This window comes from Arachis duranensis, chromosome 5, assembly GCF_000817695.3.
Source record: "Arachis duranensis cultivar V14167 chromosome 5, aradu.V14167.gnm2.J7QH, whole genome shotgun sequence".
In the NCBI taxonomy this organism is placed as follows: domain Eukaryota; kingdom Viridiplantae; phylum Streptophyta; class Magnoliopsida; order Fabales; family Fabaceae; genus Arachis; species Arachis duranensis.
Window position 1 is genome coordinate 47,691,926 of NC_029776.3, and position 22,093 is coordinate 47,714,018.

Consider the following 22,093-nt stretch of genomic DNA (forward strand, 5'->3'; position numbering starts at 1 on the left):
TTTTTAGGCTACATTTGAAAAGCGTAGCCTATTCATAGAATAGGCTACGCTTTTCTCTGTGTTGCCTTTTTATAAGAGAAAAGGATACACAAATGCAGCATCATTTAAAAAGCGTAGCCTTAGGTATTAAAGATATCACTTAAAAAGCGTAGCCGTAGGTTGATATCTATAGGTTCACTTTTCATATCAAAGGAGACGCTTTTAAAGGATAGCCTATTTGTTAAGTTTTGGGTGCGTTTCAAAAGTGATGCCTAATGTCTCTAGAGCCAAAAACTTAACACTTAGTAATTTTTTTCCTTGTTTTTCCTGAAAGACCTTAACACTTAGTAAAACTAAGCAAATTAAACTTCGAGTCTTAGTCACCTTCATCCTCGAGCAACAACCCTCCATAGCACCCTCTCACTCTCGGTCTCGATAGCTCACCATCGTCGCCCCCCACTCACGCTCGCCATTGACCCTCTCACTCTCGGTCTCGCCATTCACCCTCTCACTCTCGCCATTGACCGCCTCACTACAAGCGGAAACCCTCTCACTGTCGCCATTGAGAGTCATCGCCTCCCACTCACGACTCACCTGCACTACTCTCCACATTGACCGTCGTCATCTCCTCTTCGCCATCGCTTGCACTGATCATCGCTGTGCGGCCCTCACCATCGTCGGTGTGCGACCGTCACCATCGTCGCTGCGCCGCTCTCACCATCATCATCTCCGTGCTTCTCATCATCGTCTTCGCTGTGCTCACATCATTGAATAGGTATGTATTGATTTCTATTTGCTTCTGAAATTGATCAGTGGCTTAGGGTTCCTATTTTAGGGGTTTTAATTTGGGGCTTTTAATCTCTGAAATATGGGTCTGTGAACTGTAATTTGATAACATGCATGCTGTTATTGATGAAGATGTGTGGTATTTTAGGGTTTGTGAACTGTGATTTAATATACAGCTTGTCTATTTTCTCTGTATTTTTGTTTCTGAGACTGAATCCAAATGCAGCGTTAATAAGCTTTTGTTTCTGTGATTTCTCAATGAATAAGTTGGCTTTCGTTTCTCTGTTTTCAGCTTCCTGTTTCTAACAGAGTTCTTACAGTTTGAACGGTTTCTTGGTTAGCCAGAAACAGAAATGGTGTGAAGAATGTAAAGAATGAAAAGAAGACAAGGAGTAGAGAAGAAGTAGAAGAGGAAGAAGAAAGGTGAGGTGAATTGTAAATTGAATTGAAAGAAAGAAATCTGATTAACATGAAAACCAATCATATACAATCCTGTTTATGTAGCCATATCAGGTGAGCCTTCAACAATGGCAATAACCTTGTACATACCAATAAATATAAAAAGACTATGTTATTTAAGCTATAATAGATATAATTAAAAGCTTTTTTAAATTAATAATTAATACAGAACATAGTATAAGAAATTAATAATATTAATAATAACAATTCCTGTTTTGTACAGAAGTGATACAAAGAGTTTGTGGACTTTGTTAAGGAAATTTCTTATTCCTTGCTAGTTTTATGGTATCTTCATCATAATAAATATTATATATATATATATATATATATATATATATATATTGATATCAATTTTTATTGCCTTCAGTAAACTGAGATCATCAATAGCAGACCTAGAAAGGCTTAACAAAGAGAGTACAGGCACAAATTTGTTCATACCATCCACACACCACAGAAAAGAAGAGAAGGTACTTATTGACCATGCAATAATAGAATTACATTTTATGGTCCACTTCTGTGCTGAATCTCATAGTTCTTGGAATTTCTTCTATGCAGATGCTGAAGGGTCAACTTTTTGTGGATCAATATTGTGAAAGGGAGCAATTCAGCTTTATTGATTATGTATCCAGTGGATTTGAACTGAACTTCATGGTTGCTGTGGATTTCACTGGTAAGTAAATATTGTTATCTTGGTGAAGATGATTACTGAAATTACATATTCATCTTATATCATGCTAACTGATTCAAAATTTGTCCAGCTTCAAATGGAAATCCTCGATATTCAGATTCTTTGCATTATATTGATGTCTCGGGTCAGTTAAATTCATATCAAAGGGTAAGCTTGATACTTTGTTCTCAATAAATGACTCTGAACTGCTGTTCTGATCCAGAAATTTTTGGAGCACAATAGAATATGGTCTTCTATTTTGCAATATTGATAATGATAGTGCTTCAAAACAAAATTCTTGAAAATACAATGATATATGATTGGACTAACTAATATGATAAGGTGACATTATGCTGTATATATAAAAGTCTTGCCTAATCACTAATCAGCATAGTAATATTAATCTTTTGCAGGCTATAATGGAGGTTGGGGAGGTTATTCAGTTCTATGACTCTGATAGGAAGTTTCCTGCTTGGGGATTTGGAGGAAGCACAGCTGGTGCCGTTTCCCACTGTTTTAATCTGAATGGTAGTCCAAGAGACTCCGAGGTGAGAAATTTTTTCAATTTTTGAAGATCATTCTCGAAAAGAAAAATTATTTTTGTTGTATTCACTCTTCCGTTTACACCAAGCCTAAGGGTGAAGAAACCAAACTTGGTATGCAGGGTGAACTGAGTACAAATAATACCAACTTGTAATTTATATTTTACGAAAAACATTGCTTCTAGTATATATGCTTTCTTGGCATAGTATGACTACGTGTTCCATTTAATTTTTATAATTACGAATGTCATTATGAATATTTTTTTAACTACTTATCTATATAATTATGCAGGATAACAATAAAGATTAAGCAATGAAGATTAAGCTGACTATTATTGTGGTTTATTGGCTAAGATAGAGTGCTATTTAGGATCTTTACATGTATGGTTGACTAATGATTTTTATTAGAAGATACCTTTATTGGCCAAGTGATATTATGGTTTTGTTATGGCTATGCTTACTTTAATTTGAGTTGTATGAATTTTTATAGTTAATTTCATTCTAGTACTTTTGGATCAATGTTATAAATATATTTTGGTTTGAGACAATTTTTATTATATAAAGAAATTATTTAGTATAATTATGTTTTTATTTTTATTTTGTAATATTCAATTCATTTATACATGTAATCATATTAACTATTATGTTGTATTAATAATTATTAGATAATTATATATATATACAGAAGAAAAAAAAGACCAAAGGCTACACTTATATGTACAGTAGCTATAGTATAGAAAAAAAAATGAGACCTAAGGCTACACTTATATACGGTAGCTATAGTATACAGAAAAAAAAAACGAGACCTAAGGCTACGCTTATATACAGTAGCTATAGTATACCAAAAAAAAAAGGGACCTAAGGCTACGCTTATAAAAAGTAGCTATGGTATACAATGGGGCTACGCTTTACAAGTGATGCAGTGGCATTGAAAAGCGTAGCCTATTCTGGAAGAATGAAAGCTGAAAAGCGTAGCCTTTGGTCCTGAACAGCATCACTTGAAAAGCGTAGCCTATTCCCAAACGCCAAAAGCGTAGCCCTTGGTGTAGAAAAGCGTAGCCTTTGAGAATAGGCAACGGCCGAATAGGAATCACTCCAAAAAGCGTAGCCGTAGCCCAAAAAGCGTAGCCGTAGCCTAAGGCATCATTTTTTTTCACTTTTGGCTACACTTTTCAAGTGTACCTGAATGGGTGTTTTTCTTGTAGTGACAATAGATCTCACAGTACCAAAAACCACAAAACACACTTCCTATTATAACATAAAAAATAAACATTGAGATATAAATGGAAAACATAATTTTGTATAAGTTTTTCATCAAAAGACAACTAAGTCAAAATTGACTAAAGACATGGAAAAACTTAATAAACCTCATTGTTATCATGGAGTTCCTCAATAGTGCATTTCCTAGTAAGCCGCATAAAATCATCTTCCAATGAAACACCCTTGCCCTCATTAGCAATAAACAATGGTTGTGTTCCATTGATACCTTGGTCAACCATACTAATCATCATAGAAGAATGAAAAAAAAGAAAGATCCCGGAAAAAAAAAAACAGAAACAATATCAACTAAACTTAAAACACAAATAAAGAGAATAAAACAAAATTATATTAACTAAGTTAAAACTATAAATACGAACACCAATGAACTAAACATGTCATTTATTAAGATACTATCCAATAACCTATTTTTGAAATCAACTACTTCAGCCAAATCAGGATTAAAGAATAGGCGCGTAGCATGCATAACATTTTGGAGACCAACTTGTCCTACAAAACACCCAGCTAAATAAATAAATAAATAAGGAAAAACAGGAAACTAAATATAAAATAGAGAAATTTCAGAAGAAATTGGGAAGCCTGAACATTATAATATTCATTACCCCTTGTAACACCCTAACTACCAAAGCTCACGCTTCCGGCTGCGCGACTGTGATAGCTCGGACATTACGATGACACTTATACTATTTAATACTAAAATATGAGCCTGTTTAAAACTTTAAACCGCAAGACCGCTCCCAAAGAAAAATACTTTTGCTATACAACGTACATCCATACATACCATACAACTTACAAAAACTCATAAATGATACATCCATATAGATACATATATTTATAAATAATATTACAAGCAGTATCCAATACAAATCCTATCCCTCTTACAGAATATCTCAAGATAAGGGCGATGGTACAATAAATAATAATCTAAAGCAATACAAAGCATTTCAACAACAACTAAATAAACTCTTCGTGACTTCTGCGCCCATATCCTGAAAGGGGAAAATGTAGGGGGGTGAGAACATCATCCTCGAAAGGGTTCTCAGTAGAGGGTTTTTGGAAATTACTGTAATAGGATACGTGAAGATAACCGCACCAGTGATTAATAATCGTCTTATGCCTCTTTTCAAAAACAACGGTTTTCAATAAAAGTAAAGTCAGAAATCTTTTCTGAAAGAGGAACCATTCAATTTCTCAACAACTCAAAAGCCTTTCAAAACGGTTTATCTATGCTGAAACAAAATAACATTTTCATATTTTATTGCAAACCAGAAACACAAAACCGAAACCAACCATCGATTCATCTCATTCCAACCACGGCCCTAGGCCCAAACAATCCAACCATCAACCAATCACCACAGTCCAACAGAGTCCCAGTAGCAAACACAAATAGGAAGATGCAAGCACAAACGAACAGTTATTGCAAGTAGAACAATTAGCAATTAATCACATAGGCAAACCAAGTATAATATGCACACCCAAACAATGTCACATAAATGCATATGATGCATGCCTGTCCCTAGTGGCTGATGATATCATCTGTCGGTTATAGAGCCAACCCGACAAGTCCTGGTAGCTAACTGGTAGGCAAAATTGTGATCTCTAATAATGGCTTCAACTTGGTATGCGCATTTATAACTTAGCACTTTCTTCATAACCTCGTACAATAAACCAGCAAGTGCACTGGGTCGTCCAAGTAATAAACCTTATGTAAGTAAGGGTCGATCCCACGGAGATTATTGGTATGAAGCAAGCAGGCTATGGTCATCTTGTAGATCTCAGTTAGGCGGATAATAATTGGTTATGGAGTTCTCGAATAATAATAGTAAATAAATAGAAAATAAAGAGAGAAATACTTATGTAGATCATTGGTGAGAATTTCAGACAATGTATGGAGGTGCTTTGTCCCTGTTGGATCTCTGCTTTCCTACTGCTTTTATTCAATCCTTCTTACTCTTTTCCATGGCAAGCTGTATGTAGGGCATCACCGTTGTCAATGGCTACATCCCATCCTCTCAGTGAAAATGGTCCAAATGCTCTGTCACAGCACAGCTAATCATTTGTCGGTTCTCGATCATGTCGGAATAGAATCCCTTGATTCTTTTGCGTTTGTCATCACGACTAACAATCGCGAGTTTGAAGCTTGTCACAGTCATTCAATCCCTGAATCCTACTCGGAATACCACAGACAAGGTTTAAACTTTCCAAATTCTCATGAATGCCGCCATCAATTCTAGCTTATACCACGAATATTCTGATTAAGGCATTCAAGAGATATACGCCCGGTCTAAGGTAGAACGAAAGTGGTTGTCAGTCACGCGTTCATAGGTGAGAATGATGATGAGTGTCACAGATCATCACATTCATCATGTTGAAGTGCAACGAATATCTTAAAATAGGAATAAACTGAATTGATTAGAAAATAGTAGTAATTGCATTAAAACTCGAGGTACAACAGAGCTCCACACCCTTAATCTCTGGTGTGTAGAAACTCCACCGTTGAAAATACATAAGTGATGAAGGTCCAGGCATGGCCAAATGGCCAGCCCCCAAAATGTGATCACAGGATCAAAAATACAATCCAGGATCCAGGATGTCTAATACAATAGTAAAATGTCCTATTTATACTAGACTAGCTACTAGGGTTTACAGAAGTAAGTAATTGATGCAGAAATCCACTTCCCGGTCCCACTTGGTGCGTACTTGGACTGAACATGAGCTTTACACGTGCAGAGGCTTCTTTTGGAGTTGAACGCCAAGTTGTAACGTATTTCTGGCGTTCAACTCTGGTTCGTGACGTGTTTCTGGAGTTTGACTCCAGAATGCAACATGGAACTGGCGTTGAGCGCCAGTTTACGTTGTCTAATCTCGAATAAAGCATGGAGTATTATATATTGCTGGAAAGCTCTGGATGTCTACTTTTCAACACCGTTGAGATCGCGCCATTTGGAGTTCTATAGCTCTAGACAATCCATTTCGAGTGCAGGGAGGTCAGAATCCAACAGCATCAGCAGTCTTTTGTTAGCCTTTTATTAGAGTTTTGCTCAGGTCCCTCAATTTCAGCCAGAAAATACCTGAAATCACAGAAAAACATACGAACTCATAGTAAAGTCTAGAAATATGAATTTTACATAAAAACTAATAAAAACATCCCTAAAAGTAGCTAGATCCTACTAAAAACTACCTAAAAACAATGCCAAAAAGCGTATAAATTATCTGCTCATCACAACACCAAACTTAAATTGTTGCTTGTCCCCAAGCAACTAAAAATCAAATAGGATAAAAAGAAGAGAACATACTATAAATCTCAGAATATCAATGAATATTAATTCTAATTAGATGAGTGGGACTTGTAGCTTTTTGCTTCTGAACAGTTTTGGCATCTCACTTTATCCTGTGATGTTTAGAATGATTGGCATCTCTAGGAACTTAGAATTTCAAATAGTGTTATTGATTCTCCTAGTTAAGTTTGTTGATTCTTGAACACAACTACTTTTATGAGTCTTGGCCGTGGCCCTAAGCACTTTGTTTTCCAGTATTACCACCGGATATATAAATGCCACAGACACATGACTGGGTGAACCTTTTCAGCTTTGGATCATGACTTTAACCACTCAGTCTCAAGCTTTTCACTTGGACCTTCATGACACAAGCACATGGTTAGGGATAGCTTGATTTAGCGCTTAGGCCTGGATTTTATTTCCTTGGGCCCTCCTATCCATTGATGCTCAAAGCCTTGGATCCTTTTTACCCTTGCCTTTTGGTTTTAAGGGCTATTGGCTTTTTCTGCTTACTTTTTCTTTTTCTTTCTATTATTATTTTTTTCGTAATCTTTTGCTTTTTCACTGTTTTTTCTTGCTTCAAGAATCAATTTCATGATTTTTCAGATTATCAGTAACATTTCTCTTTGTTCATTATTCTTTCAAGAGCCAACAATTTTAACATTCATAAATAACAAGATAAAAAATATGCACTGTTCAAGCATTCATTCAGAAAACAAAAAGTATTGTCACCACATCAATATAATTAAACTAAATTCAAGGATAAATTTGAAACTCATGTACTTCTTGTTCTTTTGAATTAAAACCTTTTTTAATTTAAGAGAGGTGAAGGATTCATGGAATTATTCATAGCCTTAAGACATAGACACCACATACCAATGATCATGATGGAAAGACACAAACATAAATAAACATTAAGCATAAAAAAACGAGAAAAAAAACAGAGAAATAAGAACAAGGAATGAGTCCACCTCAGTGATGGTGGCGCTTTCTTCTTGAAGAACCAATGATGTCCTTGAGCTCTTCTATGTCTTTTTCTTACCTTTGTTGCTCCTCCCTCATTACTCTTTGATCTTCTCTAATTTCATGGAGAATGATGGAGTGTTCTTGATGTTCCACCCTTAATTGATCCATATTGTAACTCAAGTCTTCTAGAGAAGTGTTGAGTTGTTCCCAATAGTTGTTGGGAGAAAAGTGCATCCCTTGAGGAATTTCCGGGATTTCTTGGTGATGAGCTTCCTCATGCGTCTCTTGGGATCCATGAGTGGGCTCTCTTGTTTGCTCCATCCTCTTGCCACAGGCTTGAGGTCCAATCTTCTTAATTGAACCGGCTTGCCTTTGGAGTCTCTTTTCTATTGAGCTCCTTCAACACATATGTCCATAAGGACTTGGTCCAACCTTTGATCAAAGTTGACCCTTCTAGTGTAGGGGCATTCATCTCCTTGCATCATAGGCAAGTTGAATGCCAACCTTACATTTTTCGGACTGAAGTCTAAGTATTTCTCCCGAACCATCCACACTTTGATCATGGTTCCTAGTGATCCATGCATTGGCATAGAACTCTTGAACCATTAAGATTCTGACTTATTAAATGGGGTTGGTCAGAACTTCCCAACTTCTTCTTTGGATCTCATGTCGGATCTCCGGATACTTATTTTTCTTGAGTTTGAAAGGGACCTCAGGGATCACCTTCTTCTTGGCCACAACATCATAGAAGTAGTCTTGATGGGCTTTAGAGGTGAATCTCTCCATCTCCCATGACTCGAAGGTGGAAGCTTTTGTCTTCGCTTTCCCTTTTCTAGAGGTTTCTCCGGCCTTAGGTGCCATAGGTGGTTATGGAAAAACAAAAAGTTATGCTTTTACCACACCAAACTTAGAATATTGCTTAGCCTCGAGCAAGAGAAGAGAGAATAGATGAAGAAGAATAAGATATGGAGGAGAGGGAGAGAGGGTTGTGTTTCAGCCAAGGAGGAAAAGAGAGGGTTGTGTTGTGTGAAAATGAAGAAGAATGGAGGGGTTTATATAGTAGAGGGAGAGGGGTTAAGGTTCGGCCATATTGGGTGGGTTGGGTGGGAAAGTGTTTTTGAATTTTGAAGGTAGGTGGAGTTTATGGGGAAGAGTGGAAGGGTGTGAGTGGTGAAGAGGTGATGGGGAAGAGAGATTGAGGTGATTGGTGAAGATTTTTTTTAGGAAGAGTGTTTATGGGATTGTGTGAAGAGGAGAGAAGGTGAGTTAAGGTAGGTGGGGATCCTGTAGGGTCCACAGATCCTGAGATGATCCTGTGGGGTTCACAGATCCTGTGGTGTCAAGGATTTAACAACCCTACACCAATTAGGCGTGTGAAATGCCTTGCATGTAATTCTGGCGTTTGAACGCCGGATTGATGCTTGTTTTGGGCGTTCAGCACCCATCTGTAGCATGTTTCTGGCATTGAACGCCAGTTCCATGCTTGTTTCTGGCGTTCAGTGCCAGCTTTCCTCAATATGTATTCCTGGCGTTTAAATGCCAGGATGTTGCTTGTTTCTGGCGCCAGATCCATGCTCTGTTCTGGCATTGAACGCCAGCCAGATGCTCCTTACTGGCGTTTAAACGCCAGTAAGTCTTTCATCCAGGGTGTGATTTTTCTTCTACTGTTTTTGATTCTGTTTTTAATTTTAGTATTTTCTTTTGTGACTTCACATGATTATGAACCTAATAAAACAAAAAAGAACAAAAAAGAAAAATAGATAAATAAAAATTGGGTTGCCTCCCAATAAGCGCTTCTTTAATGTCAATAGCTTGACAGTGGGCTCTCATGGAGCCACACAGGTGATCAGGTCAATGTTATAGACTCTAAACACCAAACTTAGAGTTTGGATGTGGGGATTCAACACCAAACTTAGTGTTTGGCTATGGCCTCCCAACACCAAACTTAGAGTTTGATGGTGGGGGCTTTGTTTGACTCTGTACTGAGAGAAGCTTTTCATGCTTCCTCTCCATTGTTACAGAAGAATACCTTGGGTTTTAAACACAAGGTAGTCCCTATTCAATTGAAGGACTAATTCTCCTTTGTTAACATCTATCACAGCTCCTGCTGTGGCTAGGAAAGGTCTTCCAAGGATGATACATTCATCCTTCTCCTTCCTAGTGTCTAAGATTATGAAATCAGCAGGGATGTAAAGGCCTTCAACCTTTACTAACACGTCCTCTACCAATCCATACGCCTGTCTTATTGACTTATCTGCCATTTATAATGAAAATATGGCAGGCTGTACCTTAATGATCCGCAACTTCTCCATTACAGAGAGTGACATAAGATTTATGCTTGACCCCAGGTCACACAGAGCTTTTTCAAAGGTCAGGGTGCCTATGGTACAGGGTATTAAGAATTTGCCAGGATCTTGTCTCTTTTGAGGTAAGGTTTGCTGAACCCATGTATCTAGTTCACTGATGAGCAAGGGAGGTTCACCGTCCCAAGTCTCATTACCAAACAATTTAGCATTCAGCTTCATGATGGCTCCTAGATATTGAACAACTTGCTCTCGAGTTACATCTTTGATGAGAGAACTTTTGCGTGGTCTAGAAATTTGTGGATAAATCCTCGTTGCAAGTATAGTTTCTAAACCTTCGAAAGTTCTTTCATACAAACGTTTTGGGTGTCACAAGTAACAAACCCCTTTAAAAGTTGTTAACCGAGTATTCAAACCTCGGGTCGTCTTCTCAAGGAACTGCAAGGAGGTATGTTCTTATTATTGGCTATGGAGATTGTGAATTCGGGGTTTCAAGAATGAGGAATAAGTAATATAAATGGCAAGTAAAATAAATGACAATTAAAATAAATAAATACTGTAAAGCAACTTTTGGCAAGGTGAGAGAAATTAGAAGTCCAACTTAGTTATCCCTCTCAACAATAATGAAAGTTGTATCTTAATTCCACTTAGTTAACCTTTGAAGCAAAGGTAAGTCAAGGGACTAATTAGTTTGACCTTCGAATCCTATTTATTTCCTAAGAGAAAGTTGGGATTATTGAAGTTCAGTTCGATTAGCAAGATAACGATTATCACTTACGCTGAGTTTGACAACTGTTGAGTTACTGATTTCTTAACCAAGACCAAAAGGGGGAAAAAGTAAATTGCTGGAATAAAATATCTTCAGATCGGAAGCAATGGTAACGTAAATAAAAGCAAGCAATCATAAACTGAAAATACCTCAATTATTATTAATTCAAACAATAATCTGTGACATGGAATAATTCATAAATTAAATTATAAAAGTAAATAATTAACTCAAATGCTGGAATAAATAAATAAAGTGAAAGGAAAGCTTTAAAAACAAGGAAATATAAAAACCTGGATCGAGAGTCACTCTTACAAGCTAAGAGAAGTCCTAAATCCTAATCCTAAGAGAGAGAGGAGAGAATCTCTCTCAAAACTAAATCTAAATCATGGGAAGTAACAAAAATGCGAGCCCCCTCTGAATGGATGCATTCCCACAGTTTATAACCTCTAGTCTATGCTGTCTGTACTTGGATCTGGGCCAAAAAGGGCTTCAGAAATCGCTGGGGGCGTATTCTATAAATTCTGATTCGTGGCCTCTGTCACGCGTCTGCGTGGGTCACGCGGTCACGTCATTCGGAGCTTTTCCTTGCCACGCGGTTGCATCAGTCACGCGTCCGCGTCGTATGCGTTCTGCTTAAGGCACGCGGTCGCCTCAGTCATGCGGCCGCGTCGCTGCTTCTTTGCTTCTGGCACGCGATCGCGTCATCCATGCGATCGCGTGGGTGCCAGTTTCTTCGAAACTCCATTTCGCACTTTCCTTCCATTTTTGTATGTTTCCTTTTCCATCCTTTAAGTCATTCTGCCTTAGAAAATCTGAAACTACTCAACACACTAAGCACGGCATCAAATGGAAATAAAGGTAATTAAAATAATTTTAAAGCTTAGAAAACATGTTTTTCACATACGTCACATAATAAGGAAGGGAAAGTAAAACCATGCAATTAATATTGAATAAGTGGGTGAAGGATTGAATAAATCACTCAAACTAAGCACAAAATAACTCATGAAATATGGGTTTATCAACCTCCCCACACTTAAACAATAGCATGTCCTCATGCTAAATCCAAGGTAAAGAATAAGGTAAGGTTAAAGTGGTGGAATGTTATGCAATGCAACCTATTCTAAATGCATCTACCTAAATGAGTCATGCAATTCTAATTTATCCCCTCATATATAAAGCTTACATGTAGTCAAATTAATTCACATTCTCAAGGAGTCATATATATATATAGCCAACCCTCAAATAATAAAGCATTTTAGCAAATGAGATGGGAAAGAAAAATTTTGTACAAACTTGCAAAACAATTAGTAATTTAAGCACAGATATATGTTGATGAGTTATTGAACCCTCACTGGATTTTGTGTTTGCTCTCTAGTCACTCAGTGTTTATTGGGTTTATTCACTCTACTTTTCTTTTTATTCTTACTTTCTATAACTTTGTTCTTCATCTAACCAATTAACAATTATAGAATATAGTCATACCAAAAATCATGAGGTCTTTAATTAAGGTTGTAATGGGGCCAAGGTAAAGGTAAGGATATATGTATAAGGCTAAGTGAGCTAATAAGTGAATCCTTAATTAGACTAAGATCTCACCTAACATACATATTTAGTAAAACAAAACTTGTTTACCTATTTTCCCATATTCTCCCACTTGTTGTTACATGCTCATGCTTCAATTTTTATTTTTATCTCATGTGCATTGCTTTTATTTTGCATTGGGGAATTCTTTTGTATCCCCTTTACTAAATACTGAAAAATAACATTTTTTAATGCATATGGTGACTTAACTTCGATTTCTCATGAGCATGCTTCCCAAAGTTTTCTGAGTTATTTTATTTCTTTTCAACTTTTTCTACCTTTTGTTTCTATCATCCATGTTCCCAATAGGTTTCCCACATTTTAATCTATTCATAATTTTCTATCTTAAGCTAACCAAGGATTCAACTTGGGATTTTATTTTGTTTTTCTGCTTAAGGCTAGTAGTGTTGCTAAATAGAATAAAAGGGATTTTAAAGGCTCAAGGGGGCTAACAAAGGTGATGTAAAAGGTAGGCTATTTTTGGGGTCAGTGGGTTAATATCAAATAATGGCCTCAATCATTCTTTTGGTATGTACCTATATTCTATATTCTATATTCTATAATTGGACATATAGATTAAAACAAAGTAAAGAACATCAGAATAAAAAAAAGAAGCGAAACACACAGGAATGAAATTATGGTTTGAACGTAACCATACATTTAAGCTCAAGACTCACAGGCTGTGTGTTCTCTAACTCAAGCATCATATATCATTCATATATGTTATGCAGGTTTAGTTAAAAATTCCCATTATTCTCATAAAAAAATTATTTAAAATAGCCTTTAAAGTTTTAATGTTTCTCCTTGATGAAATGTTGTTAACTTAACTATATGATGTAATGTTATATATACAAGGTTTATGGATTTAAATCTGTTATGTTCAATTTCCTAGCTTACTTCCTTTTTATATTTTTCAATTTAAACTATGCTATCTTATGCTAAAAAGGGTAAACTATACTAATTAATCCACTAATAAGTCAGAATTGCAAACTAAACTAAATAACTAAAATAAACTAAATAGCTAAAATATGAACTAAAAATGCAAAATGTGAAAATAGAGTAGAAATACATAAAAGTAGCAATGTATAAGTACTCAGAAAATAACAATAAAAAGAAAAATACAGAAAAATAACCAAAATAAAAGAAAAAGAGATGTAGTGGTTCACCAAAATAAAACGCCAGAGATGGCGATCTCCCCACACTTAAAATGAAGCATCGTCCCTGATGCTCAGTCAAGCCGGGTGTGAAGGGGTGTTATCACTGGTAGGGATGGTAGCTGGAGGCTCTGTGGTGGTGGTGGGCGGAGGGTCTGGCTGCTGTAGAGGAGGTGCGGACTGGATCGGGATATCCGGATCTGTAGCCTCAATCTGATGTGGGAACTCCTGGTATGCAGTCTGCTCTGTGCCTGCCTGCTGATGGGTCTCCACCTGGGAATGAGTCTCCTCCTCGTGCTCATCCTCCTCTTCCTCTGATGGCTTTGATGGTGTGTCGGGCTCGGAGGGGATGTCAGCACCCTGTCGGATCATCAGCTTCAGATGCGAATAGCGTCGCTGGCCGCAACGCTCCAATCTCTCATACCGGCACCAGTTACGGTGCTCCATCTGATCAAGCTGGCGGAATAGGCGGTGCACGAGGCAGTATATGGGTTCTGAGGCCGGTGGAAGTGCAGTGGTGGCAGCAGGGGCAGTAGGGGCAGCTGTGGATGAAGAGGGTCCAGCAGACGGTGGGGCTGTCTCATCAGTAGCAGTAAAGGGTGGTGGTCTGTACCCCAAAGCGAGGAAGTTCCTGCTGTGAGGAATGATCTTCCTGCAGTCCGCTGCTGGTGGTCTCTCATCGGCATCCTCCCATGGCACGTCAGCCTGGCGGCCTAGCTGTGTAATCAGATAAGGAAAAGGGAGGGTGCCTCGGACGTGGACCCTGGCCATATAATGCCGGATAAAGCGTGGTAGATAAAGGTCCCTACCCTCCATTACACACCATAGGAGGGTGATCATGGCAGCTGGAATCTCCGTCTCATGAGTACTCGGCATCACATAGTTGCTCAAGAACTGGTGCCATAACTGAGCCTCATCATTTAAGTACACTCTCTTGATCCCTCTGGGCATGGTGGTATCCTAACCCATCTCCCAAGGAACAGTCAGGTCGAGAGCTATCCGGGCCTTCAAAGCATCCCAATCAAACCGCATCAGGTGCATGTCCTCCTCAGCCTTTTTATAACCATCAGGCTGATCGGACATGGCCGGGAGCTGGAGAATGTTCTCTATGGCCTCCTCAGTGACCAGAATCTGTTTTCCTCTCAGGTTCACTGCATCTAGGGTAGTAAGGTAGTAGTTGCAGTAGAATTCCTGAACCCAAGATGCATTGACCTCTGTCAGTGCTCTCTCCAGAAAGAACCAGCCTCTTTGCTTGATTTGCTCAGTGGTGTACTGCCGGAATGCTTCTGGAATCTTCAAAGTTCTCTCTAGGTATAGGTTTCTGGAGTCTGCAAATGCTGGATACTTCAGCTCACAGTACTGGTTTGCAAATTTTATGGAATCATTTGCAGGGAGCAGCTGGTCAGCTTTTTCCTGCTGTGTAAAGTTCTTTTCTCGCCATGAAGAATCATGCATTAAGTCAATGATGGACTAGGAGGAATCTCCTCTTTTGTGCTTGCCAGTAGCCTTGCCTTTTCCTTTCCTCTGTGAGGTAGACATCCTAAAAAATGGAAAATCAGAATATGGATAAAAATAGGAAAGCAAATAGGCAATTAAATAAAGAAAACTCAAAGCGCCAAAGGAGAAAAGGAAGGAGGTAAATGAGTTATGAATTGTGCATTAAGGATTGTATAGCAGTTTAAAAGTGTGAAAGGAATAATTTACAATCCAAAATGTATGAGAGTTCAAGTTAAATAGAAAAATTATCATTATGCCATGGTTAGAAAGTTAGAGGAAAGTGAAAAGTCAGAAAAGAGATTTTAAAAAGTTAGTATGGTGAGAATTTGAAAAAGAGGTCAGTAAATTAAAATTAGTGAGTCAGTAAAAAGTGGGTTAAAGTAGTTGGCATAAAGAAAATATTCCACGTAACAAGGATTCACAGGTAAGAATAGAAGTAACTCATAACCAAACAAGGAAAACAATTGGATGCTGATTCAAAGAGATATAAAGAAGAATTGGAATCAGAGCATCACAGATGCAGTTTATAAACCAGGAAATCAAAGAGGAGAAGAAAGCCTGCCATGGTATTCATGAAATGGTTTGGTTAAAGCAGAGGACAACAGAGTTTAAATTGCCAAACCAAAACATGAACATTTTACAAAAATTTGGGCAGCATTCTGGCTAAAAATGGATTATCCTGGAAAATAAACAGCAATCAAAGGAGTTCATATGAATTAAAAAGTCAAGCTCCAGTTACATAAAAAGAATATAAACATGAAAAGTCAATGTAAAGAGCAGCAATATACAAGAAATACAGCATATGAACAAGATTACAACAACAACAGATTTGCAAATATGATAAAATAGAAGCAAGAACAGTGCAAATAAACAGACCTAGATCCACTAACCATAGCCTAATCTACCTAACATCCTAAAATCCACTACAACATGCATATCTAGCTATCCTAAACATGAACATAAACGGAAAAAAATAAGAAAAACTAAGAACGGAAAAAGGGATCGCGTGTTGCGGAACCTGGAAAGGCGAAAGAAGTAGAACGGGGTAGAAAAATGGCTAGGTGGTGAGGGCAGAGTCCGGGGTGGTGGAGGGCATGGCGGCGCGGAGGGGGGGTAGTGGCGGTCAGGGAGAAAAGGGAGAGTGATGGGGGAGCGGTAATGGTGGCTGGGTGGTGGTGGTTGAGAGATGAGAGAGAAGGGGTTGGGGTTGGGGTTGGGGGTGGGGCGCGAGGATAGGGTTTTGCGTGCCCTGGGGGGGTTATATTTTGAAATCCATGCGGCCGCATGGGGCATGCGATCGCGTGGTGGGGGTGAAAATGGGGGTGACGCGATCGCATGGGTCGCACGATTGCGTGAGAGGGTAGGAGAGGGGATGGCGCGATCACGTGGGTCACGCGATCACGTCGCTGGAATTTGTGCTAAACACACGATTCTAGCGCCGTTTCAGCGCAACTCTCTGTCTCCTTCTGGGGTGATGTGCAATCCATGCGACGCGATCGCATCGCTCACGCGGTCGCGTGGGATTGGTTTTGTGCAAGTGGTTCGATCTCATAGGGCATGCGATCGCGTGGGCCAATTTGTGCAAAATGCACAAGGGCCGCACGATTCCAGCCCAACTTTCTGGACATTGGATCTTTACGCCGATGACCAGGTCATGCGGCCGCGTGGGTGACGCAGTCGTGCGGGTTGTGTTTTCGCAATATGACGCGATCGCATGGGGCATGCGGTCGCGTCGTGCACCCCTTTTGTTTTTTTATTTTTTTATTATGCATGAAAAATGCAAAATGCAGTGATTAATATGAATGCTATGCATGATGCCAGGTTCAATAAAAATAAAATAAAAAGGAAATAAAAATAAAAACAAATAATATGAAATAAACTGAAAAAGAAGCGACCATACCATGGTGGGTTGTCTCCCACCTAGCACTTTTATTTAAAGTCCTTAAGTTGGACAGTGGAAGAGCTTCCTGTTATGGTGGCTTATGTTTAAACTCGTCCAAAAATCTCCACTAGTGCTTGGAATACCAATAGCTTCCGGGGTCCCAAACTAGGCATGTAAAGCTTCTGAGCAGCTTCAAACAGATTGTTAGGCTCCCGGGGTGACAAATGTCAGAATAAACTCCAGGATTCCAAGCCTTGCTTTTAAATCTGCCTCCGTCTTGATCTATATGTTTCCATCCGGGCGGTTTAAAAAGTAGAATCTCACTATGGTGACCAAACATTCTCCGTGATCCATGCAATTGAGCATGATACCAATCTGTATACTTCGAGGTGAAGCGTGGAACCTTATTGAACCTTGTGCACCAACTCTGAGTACGAGCCATTTTCCTCTTACTCTTAAAGCCGCAAAGAGCTCTAAGCTGGCCATCTGTTTCAAGCAAACCATATTCAAGTGAATAAGTAAAGTTATAGGTTAAGGATTGTACCCACTTGAAGCTTGTATTAGGTGGTAATGGCCTTGGGATGGGTGTTTCCGGTGGTTCTGTAAGTTCTACTCCCTTTTGCTCTTCTGTGAATTCCTCCACTTCATTGCAAGAGTCTTCAAATGTATCTGTGTCTTGGTCAAAGTCTCCTATGTCTTCCTCATCACTTGAGTCATAGATTGGAGGTTGAGAGAAATCTACCTCCGCATCATCTTCGCATTCACTTGGGAAAGATTCTTCGATCTCAGAGAATTCACTTGCGAATGCAAGTTCATTACTAAGAGAGCTAGACTTGTGACTATCATCATCAAGGGAATTCGCTTCTTGGATTATTCCGTTTGATTCTTCATAAGCGACTTGCCTTGGGGGTTGTGTACTATCCTCCTTAGCATCAACTGTAACGTCCCTAACGAAGTTATCCTCAGCTCTGGATTCCCATGGAGGTTCAGCATCTCCTAGATCTTCAACCAACTCTTCTTCTTGAACAATGACAGCTTCTTCTACTTGTTCTAGTACAAATTCATTTCCTGTCTTGTCCACTGGAGTTTCTGGTATCTCTTTCATGCTCCGCTCTTCATTAGACTGTCCACATGGAGTTGTGGCTGATCCTTGTATATTTGAGCGCCTAAAAACCCATTGAATTACTGCTTGCTCCAGTTGTCGAATGGTGGTTTGAAGATTATCTACTATTTCCTTTAGGCGAACCTCTGCTTCTCGGGTTGCCGGACTTGGACATGATACATAATAAAGTGGTGGTGATTGGGAGTGATTGGATTGGTAGTGGGGTAAGGAAGGATCATATGGTGGCGAATGGTGAAAAGAAGCTTGTGAGTGTGGTGGTTCGAGGTTATGTTGAAAGGGTGGCCTATATGCACGGGGTGGGGCTTGTTGGTAGTTACAAGGTTGTCCACCGTATTTTTTAGCTGGGTATGCATTGTAGAATGGTCTTTGTCCATGATATCTCGGAGGGTGTTGTTGGGTAAAGGGTTGATTAGATCCTCTTGGCTCCATCCATCCTTGATTGGTCTGACCTTGATGCATATTCCTGCTATAACTTCTATTTCCTTCAACAAAGTTAGAACCAAACTCAAAGCGAGAGGGGTGAGAGTTCATGGTAGCAAATAAAATTAAAAAGGAAAATTAAAAATAAATAAACAAACAAAAGAAAAATATTTACAATAACCAATAATAAGGCACACGTTAGCAAGTCCCCGGCAACGGCGCCATTTTGATGAGAGAACTTTTGCGTGGTCTAGAAATTTGCGGATAAATCCTCGTTGCAAGTATAGTTTCTAAACCTTCAAAAGTTCTTTCATGCAAACGTTTTGGGTGTCACAAGTAACAAACCCCTTTAAAAATTGTTAACCGAGTATTCAAACCTCGGGTCGTCTTCTCAAGGAACTGCAGGGAAGTATGTTCTTATTATTGGTTATAAAAGTAGTAATTCGGGGTCTCAAGAAAGGGGAATAAGTAATTTAATGACAAGTAAATTAAATGGCAATTAAAATAAATAATAACTGTAAGGCAACTTTTGGCAAGATAAGAGAAATTAGAAGTCCAAAAACTTTTGGCAAGGTGAGAGAAATTAGAAGTCCAACTTAGTTATCCCTCTCAACAATAATGAAAGTTGTATCTTAATTCCACTTAGTTAACCTTTGAAGCAAAGGTAAGTCAAGAGACTAATTAGTTTGACCTTCGAATCCTATTTATTTCCTAAGAGAAAGTTGGGATTATTGAAGTTCAGTTCGATTAGCAAGATAACGATTATCACTTATGCTGAGTTTGATAACTATTGAGTTACTGATTTCTTAACCAAGACCAAAAGGGGGAAAAAGTAAATTGTTGGAATAAAATATCTTCAAATCGGAAGCAATGGTAACGTAAATAAAAGCAAGCAATCATAAACTGAAAATACCTCAATTATCATTAATTCAAACAATAATCAGTGACATGGAATAATTCATAAATTAAATTATAAAAGTAAATAATTAACTCAAATGCTGGAATAAATAAATAAAGTGAAAGGGAAGCTTAAAAACAAAGAAACATAAAAACCTGGATCGAGAGTCACTCTTACAAGCTAAGAGAAGTCCTAAATCCTAATCCTAAGAGAGAGAAGAGAGAACCTCTCTCAAAACTAAATCTAAAACATGTTTTTCACATACATCACATAATAAGGAAGGGAAAGTAAAACCATGCAATTAATATGAATAAGTGGGTGAAGGATTGAATAAATCACTCAAACTAAGCACAAAATAACTCATGAAATATGGGTTTATCAATCTCCATCCTCTTCAGAGGAAGAATAGTCTTCAGAGCTCATGAATAGTAGAAGGAGGTTTAATGGAATCTCTATGGTCTCTATATGGGCCTCAGATTCCTTTAGGTCCTCAATAGGGGACTCCTTCTTGCCTGAGAGACGTCCCATGAGGTCTTTCTCATTGGGATTCACGTCCTCTCCTTTCTCCCTATGTTCGGCCATGTTGATTATGTCAATGGCCTTGCACTTTCTTTTTGGATTCTCTTCAGTATTGCTTGGGAGAGTACTAGGAGGAGTTTTAGTGACTTTCTTACTCAGCTGGCCCACTTGTGCCTCCAAATTTCTGATGGAGGACCTTGTCTCACTCATGAAACTTAAAGTGGCCTTAGACAGATCAGAGACTAAATTTGCTAAATTAGAGGTGCTCTGCTCAGAATTCTCTGTTTGTTGCTGAGAAGATGATGGATAAGGCTTGATATTGCTGGGCCTATTTCTTCCACCATTATTAAAGCCTTGTTGAGGCTTTTGTTGATCCTTCCATGAGAAATTTGGATGATTTCTCCATGATGAATTATAGGTGTTTCCATAAGGTTCACCCATGTAATTTATCTCTGCCATTGTAGGGTTCTCAGGATCATAAGCTTCTTCTTCAGAAGATGCCTCTTTAGTACTGTTGGATGCATTTTTCCATCCATGTAGACTTTGAGAAATCATGTTGACTTGCTGAGTCAACATTTTGTTCTGAGCCAATATGGCATTCAGAGCATCAATTTCAAGAACTCCCTTCCTTTGAGGCATCCCATAATTCACGGAATTCCTCTCAGAAGTGTACATGAACTGGTTATTTACAACCATGTCAATAAGTTCTTGAGCCTCTGCAGGCGTTTTCTTTAGGTGAATGGATCCACCTACAGAATGGTCCAATGACATCTTAGAGAACTCAAATAGACCATAATAGAATATATCTATCATGGTCCATTCTGAAAATATGTCAGAAGGACACCTTTTGGTCATCTGCTTGTATCTTTCCCAAGCTTCATAGAGGGATTCACCATCTTTTTGTTTGAATGTCTGAACATCCAATCTAAGCTTGCTCAGCTTTTGAGGAGGAAAGAACTTAGCCAAGAAGGCCGTGACCAGCTTATCCCAAGAGTCCAGGCTATCTTTAGGTTGAGAGTCCAACCATGTTCTAGCTCTGTCTCTTACAGCAAAAGGGAAAAGCATGAGCCTGTAGACTTCAGGATCTACTCCATTAGTCTTAACAGTCTCACAGATCTGCAAGAATTCAGTTAAAAACTGGTAGGGATCTTCTAATGGAAGTCCATGAAACTTACAGTTTTGTTGCATTAGAGCGACTAATTGAGGTTTTAGCTGTAAATTGTTTGCTCCAATGGCATGAATTGAAATGCTTCTTCCATCAAACTTGGACGTAGGTGTAGTATAATCACCAAGCATCCTTCTTGCATTATTGTTGTTGGGTTCGGCTGCCATCTCCTTTTCTTGTTCGAAAATTTCAGTAAGGTTATCTCTGGATTGTTGTAATTTAGCTTCTCTTAGTTTCCTCTTCAGAGTCCTTTCAGGTTCCGGATCAGTTTCAACAAGAATGCTTTTTTCCTTGTTCCTTCTCATATGAGAAAGAAGAGAATAGAAAAGGAAGAGGAATCCTCTATGTCAAAGTATAGAGATTCCTTTATGTTAGTAGAAGAAGAAAGGGAATAAGAGTGAAGAAGAATGAATAATCCAAACACAAGGGTGAGGATAGGAGTAGAGATTTAAGATGAAGAGAAGTGTTAGTAAATGAATAAATAAATAGAATAAGATGGGAGAGAGAATTTTTCGAAAATAATTTTTGAAAAGGAGTTAATAATTTTCAAAAATTAAAGGTGAAATAAAATTAAAATTAAAATTTAAAACAACTAATTAATTAAAAGAATTTTGAAAAGGAAGGAGAAATTTTTGAAAATTAGAGAGGGAAAAGTAGTTAGGTGGTTTTGAAAAAGATAAGAAACAAACAAAAACTCAATTAGTTAGTTGAAAAAGATTTGAAAATCAAATTTGAAAAGATAAGAAGATAAGAAGATATTTTGAAATCAAATTTTTGAAAAAGATAAAATTTTGAAAAAGATATGATAAAAAGATATGATTAAAAAG

General features: G+C 38.2%; 1 protein-coding gene and 1 non-coding gene across 2 annotated transcripts; both read left to right on the plus strand.

The window, feature by feature from the left end:
• Nucleotides 1-1,292: 1,292 nt before the first annotated feature.
• On the plus strand, nucleotides 1,293-2,981 carry LOC110281521 (protein BONZAI 3-like). Its single transcript, XM_021143836.2, has 6 exons — nucleotides 1,293-1,306; nucleotides 1,592-1,691; nucleotides 1,780-1,894; nucleotides 1,983-2,059; nucleotides 2,305-2,439; nucleotides 2,726-2,981. The coding sequence occupies exons 1-6, from the start codon at nucleotides 1,293-1,295 to the stop codon at nucleotides 2,741-2,743; spliced, it is 459 nt and encodes a 152-aa protein (XP_020999495.1). The 3' UTR covers nucleotides 2,744-2,981.
• Nucleotides 2,982-20,930: 17,949 nt separating this feature from the next.
• LOC127748188 (small nucleolar RNA R71) lies at nucleotides 20,931-21,034 on the plus strand. Its single transcript, XR_008010131.1, has one exon. It is a non-coding gene; the product is annotated as a small nucleolar RNA R71 (small nucleolar RNA).
• The last annotated feature ends 1,059 nt before the right edge of the window (nucleotides 21,035-22,093 follow it).

Excerpts from the sequence above, each read along its gene's own strand:
- LOC110281521 (XM_021143836.2), top strand. Across the intron at positions 1,692-1,779 it reads ACCACAGAAAAGAAGAGAAG|ATGCTGAAGGGTCAACTTTT; the intron begins GTACTTATTGAC and ends TCTTCTATGCAG. Across the intron at positions 2,060-2,304 it reads AGTTAAATTCATATCAAAGG|GCTATAATGGAGGTTGGGGA; the intron begins GTAAGCTTGATA and ends AATCTTTTGCAG.